This window comes from Phacochoerus africanus, chromosome 2 (genome assembly GCF_016906955.1).
Source record: "Phacochoerus africanus isolate WHEZ1 chromosome 2, ROS_Pafr_v1, whole genome shotgun sequence".
Lineage (NCBI taxonomy): Eukaryota > Metazoa > Chordata > Mammalia > Artiodactyla > Suidae > Phacochoerus > Phacochoerus africanus.
The window spans coordinates 131,986,474-132,003,019 of record NC_062545.1 but is presented as its reverse complement, the minus strand read 5'-3'; the positions used below and the strand labels follow the sequence as shown (position 1 = coordinate 132,003,019).

Below are 16,546 nucleotides of genomic sequence, written 5' to 3'. Positions count from 1 at the left end.
CCAAATGTTTGTACATTTGAAAGATGGTACATGAGGCTTGAACTTTTAATTTGTGGCCTGTGGGCCATATGCTCAGATCTTCCTGGCTATAGGAATATGAGTTCACTCCTCTGGTGATATTTCAAGTAAATGGTTTGAGAAGTACTTAAATAATTATCCTCATATAAGACAGGGAAGTTTTTTTTTTAATTTTAATTTTTTAAATTATAGGTGATTTACATTGTGCTAATTTCTGCTGTACAGCAAAGTGACTCAGTAATACAAAACATACTTTTTTTTTTTTTTGGTCTTTTTGCCTTTTCTAGGGCTGCTCCCATGGCATATGGAGGTTCCCAGGCTAGGGGTCCAATCGGAGCTGTAGCCACCGGCCTACGCCACAGCCACAGCAACTCAGGATCTGAGCTGCATCTGCAACCTACACCACAGCTCATGGCAACGCCGGTTTCTTAACCCACTGAGCAAGGGCAGGGATCGAACCCGCAACCTCATGGTTCCTAGTCGGGTTCGTTAACCATTGAGCCACGATGGGAACTCCCTTGGATACTTTATGTTTACTAGTGAATTCCTTCAAGTCTAAACACTGTTTGAGGCAAAGCCTCGCGTCTTAATGTTTTATGGGTTTTAGCATATTTTAGTACGTGTTTGCCTGATGTTGGCATTAGTATAGCAGAAATTTTCTAATTCAATTTTGTCAGAGCAGGAGTTGACCAATAATTGGAAAAGTCAGGTATAGCATAGAATCACAGAAAATGATACATGGTTTAACATTTTTATTCACTTTAAATGTTTAAAAGCAGGGAGTTCCTGTCGTGGCGCAGTGGTTGACGAACCCGGCTAGGAACCATGAGGTTGCGGGTTCGGTCCCTGCCCTTGCTCAGTGGGTTAACGATCCGGCGTTGCCGTGAGCTGTGGTGTAGGTTGCAGACGCGGCTCGGATCCCATGTTGCTGTGGCTCTGGCGTAGGCCGGTGGCTACAGCTCCAATTTGACCCCTAGCCTGGGAACCTCCATATGCCACGAGAGCAGCCCAAGAAAATGGCAAAAAGACAAAGAAAAAAAATAAAAAAATTAAAAAAAAATAAAAGCACATTCACTGGCCAGTTTTTGGATGTAAGATCAAGAGTTATTCTGTTTGTTTAGTTTTAGTGAAAGTCTACTGATGGGAGTTGTGTGTTGTTTTTCCATAGAACACATCTATAATGTATAATCTAAGGTTTCTGGTTGCACTTTCCTTTCAGTGGAAAGAGAATTTAATCATAATGCATTCTGAGAATAGGATCTTTCTGGTGTTTACATTTTTCCCTTGGACTTTTGCAGTTTTCTGTCAAACCTACTTAAGCTACAGTTTAGGGATTCTTTCAGTGACTTAAAAATTGACTCTTTCAGGAGTTCCCGTCGTGGCGCAGTGGTTAACGAATCCGACTAGGAACCATGAGGTTGCGGGTTCGATCCCTGCCCTTGCTCAGTGGGGTTAACGATCCGGCATTGCCGTGAGCTGTGGTATAGGTTGCAGACGCGGCTCGGATCCCGAGTTGCTGTGGCTCTGGCATAGGCTAGTGGCTACAACTCCGATTCGACCCGTAGCCTGGGAACCTCCATATGCCACGGGAGCGGCCCTAGAAAAGGCAAAAAAAAAGACAAAAAAAAAATTGACTCTTTCAGAGTTCCCATTGTGGCTTAAGGTAATAAAACTGTATAGTCTCCATGAGGGCTTGGGTTTGATTCCTGGCCTTGCTCAGTGTGTTAAGGATCTAGTGTTGCCCTGAGATGTTGTTTAGGTCACAAACGTGGCTTGGATCTGGCATTGCTGTGGCTGTGGCACAGGCCAGCAGTTACAGCTCCAATTGGACCTCTAGCCTGGGAACTTCCATATGCTGCAGGTATAAAAAACAAAAACAAAGCAAAACAAAACTTGGAGTTCCCTTCGTGGCTCATTGGTTAACGAACGTGACTAGCATCAGTGAGGACACGGGTTTGATCCCTGGCCTCGCTCGGGGGCTTAAGGATCTGGACCCCTAGCCTATGAACCTCCAAATGCCTCTGGTGTGGCCTAAAAAAAAAAAACCCTTTCCAATCAATTATAATTTTTTTTTGTGCTCTTCGAAACCATGCTTGCTTTTCTAATCCAGGCTTAGAGGAGGCTTTAAAGGTTATCAGGTATAACAGACTTGCTACCTGAGTTCCCTCTACAGTGTGGGCTCTACTTTTTTCAAGTTATGAATTCCCTTGGCAGTCTGGTAAATCCTATCCACACCATCTCAGAATGTTTGTGAAATGCATAAAATAAATACATGGATCATAAATGAAACCAATTATATTGAAATATGGTTAACAAAATGTTCAAAGAACTTTGTGATACAGTAATAGAGGTGCTTCATTATTAAACGCTAAATAACAGGATGTGACACTGGAGTCCTGTAGCTGTGGAAGAGCTCTGAATCTTGAATGTGATGTTGGTTACATGAAACTACATAGATGATAAAATTGCATAGAACTACACACCTGTGTACATACACATATGGTGAAATCTGAACAAACTCTCTCAGTTTCCTGGTTTTGATGGCGCATTACAGTTACATGAGATGTCACCATCAGGAGAGGCTGAGATGAAGGTATATGCAAGGTGTCAGGAAGATACCTGTATGCCCACATCCATGGCAGCATTGTTCACAATAGCTAAAATGAGAAAGCAACCCAAATGTTCATCAGAGAATGAATGAATGCACAGTAGGTTAAAGGATCCAGTGCTGTCACAGCTGCCACATAGGTTGCAACTGTGGCTTGGATCTGATCCCTGGCCAGTGAACTCCATATGCCACAGGGTGACCAAAAAGAGGAGGAAAAAAAAAAAAAAGAAGAAAGAGGACAAAGCTCTCAGAGTTACTCCAGAGACTTTTCTCTGAAGAAGATGGATTATAAACAAATTTTCCTCCTCTTTTTTGGTGTGCACTGGATCCTTTAACCTACTGTGCCAGGCCAGAGATTGAACCTGTGTCCTAGTGCCACAGAAGTGCCATCAATCCTATTGAGTTACAGCAGGAACTCCTGTCCTGTTTCTTTTTTATGTCAAGGACAGTCACCAAGGCTGAACTGTACCTATGTAGGCACAGGCCCAAGCACAGAGTACTGCTGCTGTTTGTCTCCTAGGAATAGTTCCTTATTGTTCTCCTCTTTAGGTCAGTGAGGTTATAGTGATTTATGTAGAAGGTAAAACCCAACCCATCTGAGAATGCTCCAGGTAGGGTAAGTAAGGGAGAGACCTATAAGCATCTTTTTTGTTTTTGTTTTTTTTTGTATTTTTAGGCCACACTCGTGGCATATGGAAGTTCCCAGGCTAGGGGGTCGAATTGGAGCTGCAGCTGCCAGCTCATGCCACAGCCACAGCAACATGGCATCTCAGCCGTGTCTATGCCCTACACCACAGCTCACAGCAACACCAGATCCTTAACCTACTGATGGGGCCAGGAATCAAACCCGAGTCCTCATGGATACTAGTCAGATTTGTTTCTGCTGAGCCATGACAGGAGCTCCTGGTTAAAGTTTTTTATAACACGTAATGAGTGATGTGGGGAATGAGTCTGTATGAAGATATTTTATTTGGATGATGATTGTTCAAGTGGAGTTTGGGAGAAGTGCCAAGAACAAACTGAGTAGCATTATTCATAACAGCCAAAAGGTGGAAGCAACACAAGTATCCATCAACAGATGAATGGTATATATATCCAAAGAAAAATCATTTAGCCTTAAAAAGGAAATTCTGGGAGTTCCTGCTGTGGCACGATGGAATCAATCAGTGGTGTCTTGGGAGTGTTGGAACACAGGTTCAATCCCTGGCCTGGCACTTGGTTAATCGTTAAGAATCCAGGAGTTCCCGTCGTGGCGCAGTGGTTAACGAATCCGACTAGGAACCATGAGGTTGCGGGTTCGGTCCCTGCCCTTGCTCAGTGAGTTAACGATCCGGCGTTGCCGTGAGCTGTAGTGTAGGTTGCAGATGAGGCTCGGATCCCATGTTGCTGTGGCTCTGGCGTAGGCCGGTGGCTACAGCTCCAATTTGACCCTTAGCCTGGGAACCTCCCATATGCCGCGAGAGCGGCCCAAGAAATGGCAAAAAGACAAAAAAAAAAAAAAGAATCCAGTGTTGCAGCAGCTGCAGCTTAGATTGCAACTGTGGCTTCAATATGGTTCCTATGTGGGAATTCCATATGCTGTGGGGCAACCAAAGATGAAAAAAAAAAAAAAGGAAATTCTGTCATGTTATATCATGGACAAATTTACTTATGCTAAATAAAAATAAACCAGACACAAAAGGATGAATATTCCTTGATTCCTCTTGTATGAGGTTCTTAGAGTAGTCAGATTCATAGAATGCTGCCAGAGCCTAGAGACAGGGGGAAATGGAGAGTTATTGTTTAATGGGTCAAAATTTCACTTAGGGAAGATGAAAAAGTTCTAGAGAGGGAGTTGGTGGTGATAGTTACACAATAGTGCAAACATACTCAACTGTACTCTTGAAAAGGGTCAATTTTATGTTATTTTTTCATAGCTTTTTTTTTAAAGAAATAATTGTGATTAAAAAGGTAAAGGTTTGACCTAGATCATTCATTTGGTCTTATATTAAGTAAATGTTTGAGCAGCTTCTATTTGCCAGGTACTCTTTTAAGCCCAGGATGGTATATACATCAGACAAGGTCTTTGCTTTCATAGAGCTTATGATCTAATAAGGGAGACAAACTACATGGAAAAAAGACAAATGAATAAGCAGGATTTGTGATCATGGCAAGTTCTGTGAATGAAATGAATAAAGTGAGATGAGAAGGTCATGGGGGGTTGTCACTGCTTTAGAATGAGTAGTCAGGAGTTCTGTCATGGCTCAGCGGAAACGAATCTGACTAGCATCCTTGAGGATACAGGTTCAATCCCTGGCCTCACTCAGTGGGTTAAGGATCCAGTGTTTCCATGAGCTGTGATATATGTTGCAGGCACAGCTCAGGTCTGGTGTGGCTGTGGCGTAGGCCGGTAGCTACAGCTTCAATTTGACCCCTAGCCTGGGAACCTCCATATGCCGCAAGTGTAGCCCTGAAAAAAAAAAATGACTGGTCAGTGAAATTTCTCTGAGAAGTTGAAACTCTAGCTAAGAGTTCCCATTGTGGCTCAGTGGTAACAAACTTGACAAGAATCCATGAAGATTCAGGTTTGATCCCTGGCCCCCCATGATGTGGGTCTGACCCCTGGATTCACTCAGTGGGTTAAAGATCTGGTGTTGCTGCAAGCTGTGGCATAGGCCTGCAGCTACAGCTCCGATTCAACCCATAGCCCAGGAATTTCCATATGCCGCAGGTGCAGCCATAAAAAGAAAAAAAAAAATGCCTTTCCCTTTCAGTCCTCGCAAGCCCGTGAGGGGGATTGTGTTACTCTCATTTTGCACCTCTTGGGCAGCTGAGGCATGGAAAGGTTAAGGGACTTGCTCATGTTCACATAGCCTGTGGGCTCTCCAAGCCAGGATCTGGCAGAGCCAGTTTTAACAACTGTTTTGTGTTGCTCTGACATCAGCATCAAGAGGTCACACAAAGGGTCCAAACTGGAGATGGCATTTGGGAGTCATCCCATTAGATGGCTTTTATAGCCGTGGAACTGGAGATGAGAGACTATAGCCCTGGAGACAAAGCGAGTCCAAGTTGTAGGACCTAGAATGGGGGGAAAGAGATAGGAAGAGAGGAAAGTCTAACAAAATGTCTCACTCATTTGGCATTTGACCAGACATTATCTGGGGGAAAATGCTATTTCTATTGGTTCAGGACCAAACTTGACTGATAGGAATCCAGGTCAGTTAAGACATAACTATTGTTGGAGTTCCCGCTGTGGCTCAATGGGATTAGCAGCATCTTGGGAGCACTGGGATGCAGGTTCTATCCCCAGCCCGTCACAGTGGGTTAAGGATCGGTGTCCCTGCAACTGTGGCTCAGATCTGAACCCTGGCCTGGGAACTCTATACGGTGGAGGGTAGCCAAAAAAGAAGAAGAAGAAAGAAATAACTTGTTGCTGCAGTTTTTTTCTAAAAGGTCCTATCATGTGATCTCTTTAGTTAGCCCTCTGCTGGTATCTTAGTTGTAGGCTGCAATAACAGAATACCATAGGCTGAGTGACTTAAACAGACATTTCTCACAGTTCTGGAGATGACTCTGAGATCAGGGTGCCAGCATGGTCAAGTTCTTGGTGGGAGCCCACTTCCGGTTCAGTCTTCTTGCTGTATTCTCAAGTAGTGGGGGCGGGGGGGAAGTGGAGACAGAGACAAGGAAGAAGAGATCTCCTGGCTCCTCTTTTTGTAAAGACATTAACCCTATCACAAGGGCCCCAAACTCATGATGTAATCTAACCCTAAATTACCTCCCAAAGGCCCTACCTCCTAATAGCATTACATTGGGGATTATGGTTTTAACATAGGAATTTTGGGGGAGACACAAACATTTAGTCCATGACAGCTAGGTTTCAAAAATTAGCTTTTCAGCCTTCTTTAAATACTTTGGCAGAAAGGGAATAAGTGTCTATTCTAATTAACCAATTAAGAAATTCAGAAACAGATAGCTATGGTTCATATAGCAAACAGATTTCCATCCCAAAATCATCCCAAAGATTACTGAGTAAATAACATGCTGGAAAGATGACAGCATGTGTGTGTGTGTGTCTGTGTGTGTGTGTGCACGCATGTATTATTTTGGGGGATGTATTAAACACTCATTCCTTTAGGAACACTTATGATCCTTGTCTCCCTTACCTTAGAATTCAAACCTCCTAAGCATATACAGTCTCAAATTTGGTAAAGATAGTGACTCAACTAACCAAATTAAAGAAAACAGACAAGGAGTTCTCTGGTGGCTCAGTGGGTTAAGGATCCAGTGTTATCACTACTGTGGCTTGGCTCACTGCTGTGGCTCAGGTTCAGTCCCTGGCCCAGGAACTTCAGCATACCACAGGTGCAGCCAGAAAACAAACAAACAAACAAAAATCCAAGACACACATCAAAGAGAGTCTCTCCTTGTTACTTCCCCTTCCAGAATTTTAATATTTACCTTATAAAGAGTAACAGCTTTTTCTAAAATGTTAAAATGGATTTAGTAGACTCAGCTTCCTCTGCCTTTTTTCTTTTAGTGGAGGCAAAGGGTGATGTTTAAACTTTTAGATAATCATCCATGTTCATGTGCCTTTGTACCTAGCATTGGCTCTGCTGGGATGCCACCCTTCATCAGATGTCTGTTTGCCTTTCAAAACCTTATTTAGGGAGTTCCCATCGTGCTGCAGTGGTTAACGAATCCAACTAGGAACCATGAGGTGGCGGGTTCAATCCCTGCCCTTGCTCAGTGGGTTAATGATCCGGCGTTGCCGTGAGCTGTGGTGTAGGTTGCAGACGCAGCTCGGATCCCATGTTGCTGTGGCTCTGGCATAGGCTGGCGGCTACAGCTCTGATTGGACCCCTAGCCTGGGAACCTCCACATGCCGCAGGAGCAGCCCAAGAAATGGCAAAAAGACAAAATAAATAAATAAATAAATAAAATTTAAAAACCTTGTTTATTACTTGAACCAGAAAGGCCTATCTGGAGTTCCCGTTATGGCGCAGTGGTTGACGAATCCGACTAGGAACCATGAGGTTGCGGGTTCGGTCCCTGCCCTTGCTCAGTGGGTTAACGATCCGGCGTTGCCGTGAGCTGTGGTGTAGGTTGCAGACGCGGCTCGGATCCCATGTTGCTGTGGCTCTGGCGTAGGCCGGTGGCTACAGCTCCGATTCAACCCCTAGCCTGGGAACCTCCATATGCCACGGGAGCGGCCCAAGAAATAGCAACAACAACAACAACAAAGACAAAAAAAAAAAAAGAAAAAAAAAAAGAAAGGCCTATCTGCTATATGCTTTGTTCCCTGGGATTTCATATGTATGATAGCTCTTAGAATGCATTAAAGTGCAGAGTGTGTGTTGCTCTCCTCTACTAGAGTTCCCACTGTGGTGTGGTGGGTTAAGAATCTGACTGTAGGAGTTCTGGTTGTGGCATAGTGGAAGCAAATCTGACTAGGAACCATGAGGTTCCAGGTTCGATCCCTGGCCTCGCTCAGTGGGTTAAGGATCCAGCATTGCCATGAGCTATGGTGTAGGTTGCAGACACAGCTCGGATCCAACATTACTGTGGCTGTGGCTGTGGCTGTGGCCGTCAGCTGTAGCTCCAATTTGACCCCTAGCCTGGGAACCTCCATATTTGCGGCTGCAGCCCTAAAAAGAAAAAAAAAAAGCTTTATGAGCCATGGCAGCTGCTCTTGGAAAAACTAATAATTCACTGTCAGGTTTGGGGGTTTTTTTTGGCCGTGCCCAAGACATGCAGAAGTTCTTGGGCCAGAGATCAAATCCCTGCCACAGCAGTAAACCAGAGCCAGAGCAATACGACACCAGACACTTAACCTGCTGAACCACCAGGGAACTCCAATTCATTGTCAGTTTTCTGTCTGGTGTCCTTTAAATATTTAGTTCCTTGAAAAGGGGCAGAACACTACTGAATTTCCACTATATTCTTGTTTTTTCCTACTAGTTGCTTTTCGACTGTATGACTTGGATAAAGATGACAAGATCTCCCGTGACGAGCTGTTACAGGTATGTGGGAGAGCTCCTGTGCACACAGTTAACTTGTGTTTGGGCCCCGCCGGCTTATTCTTGTAAGCAGGAGTTGTTTTTTTCCTTTAGTAAACATTTATTTAACACCTGCTGTACACAGAATCCTGTCCTAGGTATAAAGCAGAGCAGATGACCTGGGGAAACTTGAAGTGGCTTGTTGAGTTCTCACAGAGGTCTCCACTACATAAAAGCTAAATAAATTCTCTTAGGTGCTGACTGGCTGAACTAAAATATGTAAGGTAGTTTAGAACAGATAGTTCATCCGATTGGTAATTCCGATGACACTTAGGTAAATGCTGCTGTTTCATCTGTCCTTGGGCCTGATGAGTCAAGAAACTGCTGCTGGCACAGTGTATACTCAGCCACTGCCCACTGTCCTTTGTTGCGCCCCATAGACACTTTCCTGTCCTAATGGCAGTCACTGGCATTTCACCCTATTAGCATTGCCCTTCTTTTCCCCACACTCCCTTCCTTAAATACAAGCATAGGAGGGGAAAAAAATTCTTTCTTTCCTTCTTTCTTTCTTTCATTAATATTTATGAATCTTGAGGACCCTAGGAGGTTAACATGTTCAAGAATTTCCATAGGGATGGAGTTCCCAGTCATGGTGCAGCGGAACCAAATCCAATTAGGAACCATGAGGTCTCCTGCAGTTTCGATCCCTGGCCTCGCTCAGTGGGTTAAGGATCCGGCGTTGCCGTGAGCTGAGGTGTAGGTTGCAGACGCGGCTTGGATCTGGCGTTGCTGTGGCTGTGGTGTAGGCCAGCAGCTACAGCTCCAATTAGACCCCTAGCCTGGGATCCTCCATATGCTGCGGGTGCGGGCCCTAAAAAGACAAAAGACATAAAAAAATTTTTAAAATAAAAGGGCAAGAGAGATTTAAACTACAATAAGCTTAAGGATCATCAACCATCACTACCCAAAAGAAAAGAGAGAAAAGAATTAAAAAAAAAAATTTCCATAGGGAGATTTCTCTATTTTAATATAAACCTAAAAGTAAAGTGGTTTCCACTCACCCTGAAGTAAATCTGAAGTCATTGTCTTAAGAAGTCTTCTAAGTTGAGATTTAGGACCAACCCAGGCTATTCCTACATTTCTATGTCTGAATAAAAATCAAAACAGTCTGCAGGTCAGTGTTAGTGTCCTCGTTTGAACTAGGGATATCTTTCTTCTATAAGAAGAATTCACTTTTAAAAAATTGCTACATATGGGCTTCGGAGTTCTGAAGAGAAAAAATAGAGACAAACACTGTAGGTGCAATTTTTTTTAGTGGGTTGCATTTATTCTTTATTGATTATGAATACTTTCTTTATTAGCCATATCCATTAAAAGAATATTGTGAACCAGTAAAATAAACCAGACAGAAACAGAAATACTTCATGATATCATTTATATCTAGTACTTAGATCTGCATGATATCCCTTAGATCTTTTGGAATTAAAGTTGATTCATTTTCTATAATGGGGATTAAAAAAAGCCTGTGGCAGGGAGTGGGAAGGAGATCATTAGGCCAGAGTGCCAGTGACGAGCATGTGAAGTGACTTTAGAACAGATGTGCTCATGGATTGTTGAGGTGTCAGAAAACTAATTTTATCCTAGCAAGAAGAGGATTTGAACATTTTACCCATGTTTACAACATTTACCTTTCTAGATGCTACTATTTCTAAAACATTTGGTAGTATCAGTAGATATTTAAAAGTTTGTGCTAAAAAAAGTTTATTACAAGGAAAGGCTGTTGGTCATATTTTCCTAGTGTGATTTTTATAAAAAGTTCTAGTTGAACTTTGGAGGGTAATGGATATGTTTTTAACTTGATTGGGGTGATGATTTTTACAAGTGTACATCTGTCAGAATTTAATAAGATTGTACATTTTAAATGTGTACAGTTTATGTCAGTTATACCTAAAGATAGCTGTTAATACTCATTTTATGAGATTAGTATAACTTGGACATGAAAACCTTGTGGTGACTGTATAAGAAAAGAAAATTACAGGAGTTCTCTTATGGCACAATGAGTTAAGGATCCCATGGTGTCACTTTAGTGGCTGGGGTCACTTCTGTGGCTCAGATCTGATCCCTGGCCCCGACACTTCTACAGCTCCAAGATGCATCTTCATCCTATGCTATAGCTTACAGTAAAGCCAGATCCATAACCTATTGAGCCAGGCTAGGGATTGAACCCACATCCTCTCAGAGACAATGTTGGGTCCTTAACCACTGAGCCACAGTAGGAACTCCTGATTTTTTAAAAAGTCTTAGAAAAAGAGAGACAGGAGCTTTCTTAAACTAAAAAGGGTATATTCAAAAATCCTCAACACACATTAAAAAATAGTAATAAAAAAGTTCCACCTAGAAATTCCTGCTGTGGTCCAGTGGGTTAAGGACCTGGCATTGCCACAGCTGTGGCATAGGTTGCAGCTCTGGCTCACATTTGATCCCTGGCTTGGGAACTTTCATATGTCATGGGTGTGGCCAAAGAAAGAAAATTCCACTTGCTAATACACTTCTGACTAGAACCAAAATGACACTATGGCGGGGTGGAAAGAGCACCAGCTAGGTGTGGAGGCCTGGGCAGACAGCTTGGGCCACGACTGCTGGAACCTATATCCAGGTACTGCTGGACTTTTATATTCTCATTGACAGAGTGGATCAGTGATTTTTAAGACACCACCACTCCCATCCCCACCCCCCTTTATACACACAGCACACAAGCGCAATTCAATTCTATAATTCTAAAAAATAAAACTGGAGTTTCTTAGTGGCTCATTGGGTTAAGGAGCTGACATTGTTACTGCTGTGGCTTGGGTTGCTGCTGTGGTGTGGGTTTGATTCCTGCCCAGGAACTTCCACATGCTACAGATGCGGCTGAAAAAGAAAAAAAAATTGAAATAAAACACCTCAGAGAATTATTGAACTGGGACCTGAGGAAACTGCTGTTTGAGGATGGATTTGTCTAGGTGGCTATGTAACAGGGACAATGGCAAATGGCTCAACCATTTAATATTTTTGTTAGCATTGCCTCTTTGTATTCATCCTTCTACTTATATACATTTCTATGTAAATGTATAGCTTCCAACTTTCAAGAATTGACTTGGGGGGGAAACAATGTTGATGCAAATCAATAGTTCATCTCTTTTTTCCCTTTCAGAATATCCTGTAATGTATTTTTTAAATATTTGTTTCATGAGGAGTTCCCGTTGTGGCACAGTGGTTAACGAACCCGACTAGGAACCATGAGGTTGCGGGTTAAGTCCCTGCCCTTGCTCAGTGGGTTAACGATTCGGCGTTGCCGTGAGCTGTGGTGTAGGTTGCAGATGAGGCTCGGATCCTGCGTTGCTGTGGTTTTGGCATAGGCTGGTGGCTACAGCTCCGATTTGACCCCTAGCCTGGGAACCTCCATATGCTGCGGGAGCGGCCCAAGAAATAGCAACAACAACAACAACAACAAAAAGACGAAAGACAAAAAAAAAAAAAATTTGTTTCATGAGATTGGAGAAGGATGTAAAGAATTGGGGAAAGGGAGGCCTGTGAACAGCTTGGCTAGAAGCCCTTTTTCTCCTGTGGAAAGGCTCAGCTCTTATCTGTTGAAGACAGAGGTGACTGGAGTAACACAGGGCATCATAAAGCATCTTGTCCCCCTGTCTAAGGGTCATGTCACTAGAGTTGCTTGTTTTGTTTAAGGTAGCAATTTTCAGTGTATATTCACACCCTAAAGATGTTAGCAGAATAAGTGGGGGTGAGTGGTTTCTTTCTTATGTTTAAGTACTAATTTGGGAGTTCCCATTATGGCTCAGTGGTCAATGAATCCGACTAGGAACCATGAGGTTGCGGGTTCGATCCCTGGCCTTGCTCAGTGGGTTAAGGATCTGGCGTTGCCGTGACCTGTGCTGTAGGTTGCAGACATGGCTCGGATCCTGCGTTGCTGTGGCTCTGGCATAGGCTAGTGGCTATAGCTCCGATTCAACCCCTAGCCTGGGAACCTCCATATGCCTTGGGTGTGGCCCTAGAAAAGGCAAAAAGACCAAAAAAAAAAAAAGAACGAATTTGGTGGAAGCGTTTAATTCTCTACCAGAGTTCTCATAGCACTTTAAATGTGCTTATTATTTTTGTAAAGGTAGAGATTTGGTATTTATCCCCTCAAGGATCTTTGCTTTTCTTGACCATATTTTAGGAATAGTGGGGCTAATGCACTGCCTCATAGAGGACTGTATTTGGATAGGGTTCCAGAAAGCTCTACCAAACTGACTTAAACCTATAAGGGGCTAATTTGCCTCATGCAACAAGAAGCCTGGGGATAGATTGTCCAGGTTGGTATAGTATCTAAACGATGTCCAAGAACCAGGCGTCTTCTTGCTCTGGTGTCCATAGCACATTTGACTTTTACATCACAGTCCCAGGATGGTTGCTGTACCACCAGGCATAATATCTACATTCTAGGCCGGAAGAATTAAGAGGAGCAAAATGCAAGGGACTCTCCCTGAAGGGAGGCTTTGTCTTCCTGTTCAGTGACCTTGCCAGGGAGTTCTGCTTGTGTCATTGTCTAGAATGGCCTAGATGAGAAGATAGGCCAACAGCTTTTTTGGCTGTTACACTGGAGGACATCAAAGGAAAAGAGGGTGGGGGTGGCTTTTATCTTTAATTTTAGTAAAAGGTTCCCCCTGGCCCCCAAGTCTCCTATAATTCCTGGTTCTTGATCCTAAAGGTGCTACGCATGATGGTTGGGGTGAATATCTCAGATGAGCAGCTGGGCAGCATCGCAGACAGGACCATCCAGGAGGCTGACCAGGATGGGGACAGCGCCATCTCTTTCACGGAATTTGTTAAGGTCAGTCACCTACGTCTTGGTTTGAAAAAGTTAAATCCTACTGCACAGGAGGGAGGGTGAGAAACATTATTCAGACAGTGAATAAAGAGACAGTATCTTCTGTTGTGACCTTCATAACTGAAGTTGGGTTTTTGTTTGTTTTTTTTTAAAAAACAGGTTTTAGAGAAGGTGGATGTAGAACAGAAAATGAGCATCCGATTTCTTCACTGAAGGACTGAGACCAAACTGTTCCTTGCTTTCTAGTATTTAAGAACTGGAACTTGAAAGTCCTCCTTTCCACCAGCCCCACCTCCACTCCATCGTTCCCCTTCTCCAGAGTACTACTGCTGTTGCATGACACCCCCAAGTATGTTCCATCAACACAAACCTGCCTTTGGTGTATAAACAGGGCATTACAGAATGGTACACCCAGTTTCTTTCTGTCAGTATCATTCGCTGGAAATCTCCATTTCTAAATATCATCTCCCCTGTTCTGCTGCTGAATGCCATGTGTCCATCCAGTCTGAGAAAGTGAGAAGGATTCCTGCCAAGAACCAGCCAGCCAAGCTCTTTGACTGGATGTGGGCTATAGCCAGCCTTCCTTCCCTCCAGCTAGGCTTTGGCATGCTCCTTTACCCTTTTTTATACATCCTTTGCTTCCTACTTCTTGCTCACTTCACACACTATTCACTTAAATCTTCCCTTAATCTCTCACTCTCCCCTGCTTTTTTATTTAGCTTCCCATCCCCTCTGTTCTACTTGGCATCCCAAGCTAGTGTCTTTCTGACTTGGCAGTATATATCAGTGGTCTGGCAGTTTTTAATCTACCTTCACTCTTAAATGGGTCTCTGGGATGTTGCCTCTCCAGAAGCTTTTCAGTGACCAACACTTCTCTCTGAAGAATGTGACCATCTCTTGGTCTCCTGCATTCTGCTCTGTCATCAAAGGGCTGTTGATTGGAGGTGTTCTTGAAAGGTGGTGGCCTTGGTAAGAGGTATAGAGGCAGGTCTTCTAGGTGGCTTTCCCAGGTCACTCTACTTCTGGCCTCTGATTTCTCAACATACACACCTACATGGCTGTCTTCTTAGTACAGTGTGGACTCTCCAGAAATTAGCTGTATGCCTGCAGGCTTGCTTTGCTTGGGGATGCTGTCACCACTAGAATGGCTGACAGTATGCTGTGGGACTTCTCATGGCTTTTTGAACAAGGAGGCTGGGCACCCTCAGAGTCTTATGTATTCCCACCTCTGCAGTATGGTTCATGCCTCAGTGTTACGTGCCCTGGAATGTTTTTCACTTCTCATTTTCAAGTAGAAAGATTAGTGTTATGGAAGTGCCTAACTTATCCCAGTCCACAGGATTTAAAGATTTTCCTCAGTGTCTTGAAGTTTTGCACAAAATTCTCTATGAATTTTACATCTGGAAAAAGTCAATGCTGGAAGCCATAGTCAGCTCCTAATACAGGTGCAAAGCATTGAATGTATTATATCATTAGCTGCCTGGTAACATTGACTTCCCAGCTCCTCTCAAGGACCACTGCTGATCCCTTAGGAACAAGGGGCACTAGTGGCACAACATGAGGTGGCATTACAGGCCTTTGCATGAACTAGAGGAACTTCTCTGTCTAAGTCAGCTTAATAGACCTCATTGAATCAGGCTGTTATCATCCTAACATCATCTTTATGAGTCTTTCATCCATTTATCTGTCCTTGGCTGCTTTTCTCTGACTCGTTGCCTGCTTGCTTGTTTCCTTGCTTTGGAAGGGTACCCAAGATGTATACATAATATTTTAGGAAGGGAATTGCTTACAAAAAAAATACCACTACAAATTGGAAAGAGTGGGGAAGAAAGAGTGGCCAGCCTGGATGACTCGAGTAAAAATGACTGAGGAATTCGTGGTGAAGTATCAGTCTGACTTTGTGATCAAGTGATGTAATATAGGAATTGTATAAAAGGGACAAACTGTCTGACACTGATCTGTTAGAGAGGTACTTCAGAGGCTCCTTGACCTGCATATTTAAAGTTCCCAAGAGTATGGCTTTTTCCTCCTCCTGGCTGTATAGCAAACTGTTTTAATCCACGGTTGTGCCTTATTGTTCCATCAAAATTGTATTCTTCAATCCATCAATAAATACTTGTGGTTAAAACAAAATAACTTGGTTGATTTTGTCCCTGTGTTTTACAAGAATTTTACATAACTCAGTCCCCTTTTACAAGTTTGAAATCACCATGTCTCCCTTACTCAGGTTGATGTCTGTGCTATCACTTGCATTTATTTGAACATAAATGCAACATGACAAGAGATTATATCAGCTTTTATATCTGCTCCTGCCTGGACATATAGGTGGGAGCGTTCATCTAGGAGCCAGCACTGTATGCTTCTGGGTGAGGCTTTGTCAGCCTCGGTCACTTCCCACTCGCTCCAGGTAAGATTCCATTTCTGTTTTTGACTCCCTGACTCCTTAAATGTAGAAGAGGCCTAAAAAATGGGGTATCTTTTCTATTGCTTGTTATTAAATTGTCCACCCCCTTGTGTGTACAGCCTCAGTGTCATATTGTACGCAGCTGTTATTAAATGGCTTTTCACATCTTCAAGTTTCAGTCTGCTATGTCTGTAGGGCACAAGTTTCTCTTACTGTAAGGTTTAATGTCATGCCACAAGACTGAAAGCAGTGATAACTGGAGTCAGTCCTATAAATTCTAACGCAGTATCCTCTCTTCTCATCCCTCTACTTCAAAATGACTTACACTGTTTCAGCTTTGCTTCACTTAGAGTGTGATTTTAGGATTTGGAGAAAGTGAGAAATAAATGGCGTGATCTTGCAGTTGATTTTGGAGGAAACTTAGTGTTACTGACTATGGCCATAGGTGTACCAGATTGTGACTAAATTAAACATAACCAATACTGTAAAAAAAATTTTTTTAAACATTACAATATTAAATACAACTTGAAGGGAATCCCTTAACTGATTATTTCCCTTGCTCTCTTCTGATCTATCCATGCAGTATGTATTTTTGATTTAAATGAAACATAAGATCATATCAGCTTTTAGAAGTTAACATATTGTAATATTTCCTCATGTTAACTGTTCTT

General features: G+C 43.0%; 1 protein-coding gene across 1 annotated transcript in view; it reads left to right on the top strand.

The window, feature by feature from the left end:
• The window catches only part of CHP1 (calcineurin like EF-hand protein 1), a 38,923-nt gene extending 23,316 nt beyond the window's left edge, over positions 1-15,607 (top strand). The window contains exons 5-7 of the mRNA XM_047766668.1: positions 8,567-8,628; positions 13,352-13,474; positions 13,631-15,607. Of these exons, the coding sequence (XP_047622624.1) occupies positions 8,567-8,628; positions 13,352-13,474; positions 13,631-13,684 (239 nt within the window). The 3' untranslated portion in view covers positions 13,685-15,607. The remainder of the gene's footprint in view (positions 1-8,566; positions 8,629-13,351; positions 13,475-13,630) is intronic.
• Positions 15,608-16,546: the final 939 nt, after the last annotated feature.